Source organism: Polyodon spathula, unplaced genomic scaffold, assembly GCF_017654505.1.
Source record: "Polyodon spathula isolate WHYD16114869_AA unplaced genomic scaffold, ASM1765450v1 scaffolds_3581, whole genome shotgun sequence".
Classification (NCBI taxonomy): domain Eukaryota; kingdom Metazoa; phylum Chordata; class Actinopteri; order Acipenseriformes; family Polyodontidae; genus Polyodon; species Polyodon spathula.
The window spans coordinates 3,807-10,288 of NW_024475041.1; the positions used below are offsets into that span (position 1 = coordinate 3,807).

Here is a 6,482-nt window from a genome sequence, read left to right on the forward strand (position 1 = left end):
AGCCTATCATGTTTTAAGATTATTCCCCATCTTACATGTAAGATATATTTGTCTTAGATAAGTTGATAGAGGTGGCTAAAAGGTTGACTTGAAGTATCTTGAAGAACTAAGCCTACTAAGAATCTAGGCCAAGAAGCAGTGAATGGCACTATTCAGTGTTTCACAGATGGGTTACCATGACAAAGTCCATGGTAATACAATAATGCAGTATTGAATGTTGTGTTGTGTTGTTCTTTATATGACAGCATTAGAAGGTACAGTAACTGAGGAATAAGCCACAGATTGAGTCTGTAAATCAGTAACATGTTTGACAGGCTTCTAGGCAATCTGTGGATCTCGGGCTACAGATGCAAATAATTTAATTATGATACTGTGTCAAATAAATATGTATGGTAAGCAACTGGTTTGATGGGCTAAAATAGAATAAAACACAGAATCAACTGTGAGTTTAGTAATCAGATTTAAAATTTGTGTTTTATTTAATGTCTCTCTCAGCACTTTCAGTATATAACTGTAATAAATTTTTATGGAATTAATTTTAAACACTGGCTCTAGTATATTTTGTTTTTTAAATATTTGTAACTAAACTTGCAATATTTTTTTTTTTTTATAAGTGGGGGATGTTATTGTTAGACTAAAGGCCAATAAATAAACATTTCTGCAAATTCTGCATTATATTTGTATTAATAGCCCTAGTGTTTGAGCTAAATTGGATACTTTCCATTACACTATGCCAATCCTTGTCTGGAGACACGCAAGATTGTACTTTAGAGGATAAAAAGCCACACCCAATACTGTCTGAGTCTAATAATATGTTATATGCGATACATGTATTCCACTTACCTGATCTCCAGGTAGTGGCCTCATGAGAGACACTTGATCATAGCCCCTCTGAAACAGTGCCCACAATGCATCAAGCTTGCCCTAAAGAAGCACAACAGTATAGCATGAATGCATTATGGTCAATTCAAATGAATTTTCAGAATCCATGCTGTAGAATATAGTGCACAAGAAATTACCTGGATTGGCGTGTACCATTTTCTCTCCTGAGGCTGCCTCCTGCTAAATCTCTTTGGCTTTGGCTCAAAGGGTTCAAACTCTTGTTCGGGCATTTTAACTACAGCATTCTTGGGTTTCTCCAGTTTGGCTCCTTCTTCTGTTGAACCTTTGCCACCCCAGCGTACCTATAAAAACATGTGAACTCTGTCTAAATCTCACAGTTATAACACTTGACTTGACTTGACACTGTAAACTCTTACTACCTGGGCACAGTTTAAAAGATATAAAACCATTGCAGCCTTGACAGTGTCACGATGAAGCAGACTACCGTACATGTAGGTTAATTCTCCAGTCTATTCTAGTTGCCGGGTAGATAAGCAGAGAACAACACTAAGTACCTCCATTCTTTTTATGCCTCCAACTCCTCTGCCTCCATAGTAAGACGCATCAACTGTTGGCCATTTTTTCTTTGGCATTCCATCCTCATCTTCAGATTCCTGAACAGACACACAACATGTGTGATCTACCTTTATCAATTCAAACAACATATCTGTGAAACTCTTTGGGGGCTAATGGCTCTAGCACAAAGGAATAGACACCAAAAACATACCAGAGCAAGAAGCAGATTGAATTAGTCCACAGTAATTCAATTAGCTCCCTGCTAAGTGAACTAAAAGGGTTTTATGGGAAATATATAGCATATTTGCAACAGCATACTACAAAAATGTGATGTTTATACAGTGGGTCCAATTTTTCTACTGCCTATGTCATACATTTACTATGTAGTGTACCCACAGTGGAAAATACAGGCCAGCGTTCTAACAGTGAACCTCCCTTCCTTAATAATGACCAATAATAATGCTTTACAAGCAAACAAGCAATTGAATTCTGAAAATACAAATAGAGTATCCTACTTAAAAGTGTGAATCACAAGGACTGAAGACCCACTCCTTAGAGATTGCCAAACCACAAAAAAAATAAATAAAACCCACAGAAATTTACTTTAACTCAAGTTGTAATTGATGGACAAACAGTTCATTCCATTGCTATATGATATGGTTTAAATCAAGTTCGTTAGTGTAAGTGCAGCTATACCCAATCAGAGAAGACCTCTGTCTCTCTCTGTCACTGAAGCGCTTTTATTTCTCAGCACAGATGTACGTTAGCAAGAGAATGTGACAAAGATCTTTTCTATTGAACACTCTGATCTGGCTTTAGAAAGGGGGGAGATACAATACATCTATTGTTGCTGTCTGTGCTTTTCAAAAAACGTTACATTTGACATGCAGAGATCTTGATTCTATATTTCATGAATAAAAGTATTCAGCACTGGACTTAGTAGTAATAATGGATACATTCTGTATAGTCACATTATATATTCATATACTGTATGTAATCCACCACTAATTATTTAACATCCACTAACCCTGTTGTTGGTACAATCATATTCAAGAACATCATCTAAATGCATAACTTAATGCTACAGATTGAAACCTAGATTAGTCCAAAAGGTATAGTATTACTTACAGACTCAGGGGGTGGTGGAGGTGGGAGCTCTTTAATCACCTTTAATAAAGGAAATGGATATGAAGGCATACAGCAACACACTGTAAGTTTCATATTTTCATATCATATTTTAAAAATCATATTTTAAACTGGGTTCTTAAAAATGATAAAACAAGAAAATAAATGCTAACAGTAAGCATAACAAAACAATTTGACAATCCCGAACATATAAGTGATGCGTGATTTTTTTTTTTAAAAAAAGCAGCTCTTCTGTACTTTTCCCTTATTCGGTTCTCTATTTGGTCATAAAAAACATCGCCTGCATTCCTTACACATAACATGGTATGTCATTTCCTCCAAGTAAAACTACTACAGACAAATCATCACTATAAATGGTCTGTTCCGCAGACTCAATATGTTGTTACAAATATTCTTTTTCAATAGACTGAAAAAAAATATTCTAAACTAATAGAGACCAGGGCTCTAGAAATGAAATTCATTTGTAGCCCAAAGTCAACCAAATACCAGCCCCAAAGTAGCCCAATATTATATTGCCTAAACTAGCTCTAAAAGTAACCCAATAAACATGGTATTTTCCAGTTTCTTGCTACATTTTTATCGTAACTATTATCTTTTATCTTAATTTTTATGTAACTAGGGTTAAGCGACTAGTAAAGTCAGCTATTTTAATTAAAAAATACAATTGCTTTTCCTATATAATTTATACTATACATCAATAAACCTTTGCATTTAAAATGTAAAGAAAATCTAACCTAGAATGTATGTACAAAAAATTGAAAGAAAAGGTCCTTTGTGAACTGAAATGCATAAGTCTAAACTTCCATGAAACTATGTACACGTGCGGTCACCTTGAAGTGGTTTGCATTAGCCGTTATACAGGCTGCTGTCAGACTTTGCCAGCAGGTCCAAGGAGGCCTGCTGTAAATGAGGCTGAATGTAGGTTGTTTCTTTGCAGTCCAAATCAAATGTGGAGTATGTGTTTGACAGCAGTTTTAGCCCCATTCTATTTGATCTGTCATCTTTAAAAAATGACATCCGATAGAACACTATCTCCGTTTAATTCACCATCAGACTTCCACTCTTTCCTATACATTTTGGATCGGTACTATATATATCTTCTGTTACCAGGCGCGGGTGAAACATACGTTACCCATAATGCAATGTACGTCATAGCCACATATATTGATGCTTGTTATTGTTACAATGGTTAGCAACAGTGATATAAACAGTAGGGGTTGTGTATCATATAGCTTAGTATTTTGCTTTAAAATATCGATAAGACTTTAAAACCATACAAAATATATCCAAATGTAATACATGCACAAATGCCCAAAACTAGCCCGCACAATAAAAAAAAAATACAAGTCCAATTAGGCCACTTGGGTGGTTAGACGCAACCCCCCCCACCCCCCCCACCCCCCCCCACCCCCAACCCCCCCCCCCAACCACCTGTGCTTGACGGAGACACGTTCCTGGGCAAGCAGTTGAGCAGGTAGGCTCGCCTGGCACTGAGCTGATGGAGTCGGATTGGTTTTTTTTTTGTTTTTGGTTGGGGGGGCGTGCCCAGGGAAGCTGCGCGGAGCTCAAAAAGCATCTGCGCTACAGCTCGAGGCTACTGCACGGCCAGGAGTCGCCGCGAGGATGCCGGGGCTCCGGAAGGCCAAAAGTAGGTTCGTTTAGAGAGGTTGATCCCAAATAGTGTATAGAGAGGGTTTGTGTAGAGTAGTAGATTCCTGGAGTGGGACGTTTCTTTTAGTCGAGTGTTTTTCTTTCTTTATTAAAGGTGTCTTTAGCACTTGTGGCAGCACTTGTAGACACATGGGAACGTTGTACAGTTGTGGTGTTAGTGAGACACACTCCGTTTCTGTCATAACATTGTTCAGTGATGACCCATTGAGGAAATAAAAAAAAAAAAAAAAATGGTATATGATTTGCATGAGCAATTCTCTATGCTCAAGTTCTGGAAACACATCTAGCATGTAAAGGACCAGTCAGGCAGGAAACATAACCCTTAAGGCAAAGTGTTGTGGCTGTAATTAAGGAATTTGACACTGCTATCAGTTTAATAACATCAAGGAGCCTGTCACCTTGTGATTTAGCTTGGTTTGGATTGGGTCCCTAGGGACCAATGGCCTAATTCAATTAACTACTTAGTAGGGAAAAAGCATATGGGGACATATAAATGCACACAATAAGGAAAACTAAGGCAGAGCAATATTTATGTTGCTTTGATTGAAGATATGTTCATTAAAATCCCTCAAAAATACGAAGGGTAGATTATAAAGCGGTTTTAAAGTTCAAAATCTTTAAATGGCCAAATGGATATCCATGCTATCTATACTGGATACAAAATACAGCAGCACATTGCAGGTCTGTTTAATTGCCTTATTTAATTCTATTCAAAGATATCGGAATAATTTCAATTAAGATACTGAAAATGAATTATAAACAATATGACTTACCACAGTGCAACATAGAGGCCAGAACCACCACATCAAAAGAAGACCCAGTAATAAGAACAGGACTAACAGCGTGATCATGTCGACTTAGTCTTCATAACAGGGTAGTTGACATATCTTTTTTTTTTTTGTCGTGTGGTGGTGTGATGTGTGTATATATCTAGTATATATATATATATATATATATATATAAATATATGCATGCCATAATTTTTAATGTTAACAATTGCATAATTAAGACACTGTTAACTGCACAGGTGTGTAGCGGTAGAGGGAAGGATAAGATTCAATTAAATGGTAAAAAAACAATATAAAAAAATATTAAAGGATTTTAAGATGACAGTAAAACTCTAGCTCTTTTTTTTTTTTTTTTTTTTTTTACAGAGAGATGCTATAAGAAAAAAAAAAACTTACTCTAAAAGAAGTGAAACGACTGAGCTGAGGAAGCACCAGAGAGGAGGAGGCTGCACAGAAAAGGAATATGAATGGAAAGAGAGAGCAAGAAACAAAAAAAATAAATCATTCAGACTGAGGTCAACAAGAATGAATAGAAAGTCATAAAAGAGTGAATAGAAAATGACAGAATGGAGCGTTTCTGAGATTCCTAAGTATAGCCAAGGAAATGGGTTGAGTGCAGTGTGTAGCTATGTACTTACGCAGTGAGTGGTGGTGATGTACACAGAGCTGGTGATGAACGTTAAGCCCTCATTCATGCTGACTTGCAGATACACAACTCTACAGTACAAACACATTGTTTTTATATTGATTAATAGGATTTTTGTTATAAATTCAAAACCATGCTTCTCTTGTCATAATGATACATGTAATATTGTATAGCTCTGACAATTGTCATAATGATACAGAGAATACTGTATAGCTCTGACCATAGTCATAATGGAAACTACTATAGATTATTAGAGGATTGCAGCTTTAAATAATATAACAGTTTTCAACATAATCAGAGTTGTGTTGATGTATGTGTTAACACTGTTGGAGGGAGTACTGATTTGGATAAAGTGGATACAGGATACAAGGAAGGGAAGGGCAGGCAATTGCTGTTTCTTTTCATAAATGTTTCTGAGGATAATTTGTGAAATATTTTTTATTTCTTTCCCCAGCTGACCTTTGATCTAGGATGTGTGAATACAGATACCAATAAACATAATGTTGAAAGATATATCCTTAATATGATCAACATAGTATTCAAAACAATAAAGTACCTCACTATATTCAATCATTCAAAACAGCACCATCAAAAATATCTGAAGTGATTGTTATCTGAAAATGGTAAGGGCGTGACAGATTCCTTATTCTAGGTATTATAGTGGTTTAAATCTGCTCTGGGCATGTGGAATTCCCAAAGACTTTTACACGCCTCATCATGTGGAGTACAAAAAAATCCCAATACTAAATTTGGGTTTCATAGTTCTGTTTTATCGTCAGTTCATCTGGAAATTTGTGTTTCTCATTTTCTCTGTGTTGTGGTCAATAAAACAA

The 6,482-nt window shown here is 36.2% G+C and overlaps 1 protein-coding gene across 1 annotated transcript; it reads right to left on the reverse strand.

Moving 5' to 3' along the window:
• Positions 1 to 602: 602 nt before the first annotated feature.
• Positions 603 to 5,059, reverse strand: LOC121312103 (anthrax toxin receptor 1-like). The gene is made up of 5 exons (XM_041244114.1): positions 4,989 to 5,059; positions 2,527 to 2,565; positions 1,398 to 1,496; positions 1,020 to 1,184; positions 603 to 924 (listed from the first exon to the last, which is right to left on the reverse strand). The coding sequence occupies exons 1-5, from the start codon at positions 5,019 to 5,021 to the stop codon at positions 805 to 807; spliced, it is 456 nt and encodes a 151-aa protein (XP_041100048.1). The 5' UTR covers positions 5,022 to 5,059; the 3' UTR covers positions 603 to 804.
• Positions 5,060 to 6,482: the final 1,423 nt, after the last annotated feature.

What these genes read in the sequence shown, in the direction of transcription:
- LOC121312103 (XM_041244114.1), bottom strand. Translation starts at nt 5,021, where the DNA reads ATGTGGTGGTTCTGGCCTCTATGTTGCACTGTG. An exon ending in GGCCTCTATGTTGCACTGTG is followed by an intron (nt 2,566 to 4,988) that starts GTAAGTCATATT and finishes CCTTTATTAAAG; the next exon opens with GTGATTAAAGAGCTCCCACC. An exon ending in GAGGCATAAAAAGAATGGAG is followed by an intron (nt 1,185 to 1,397) that starts GTACTTAGTGTT and finishes ATGTTTTTATAG; the next exon opens with GTACGCTGGGGTGGCAAAGG.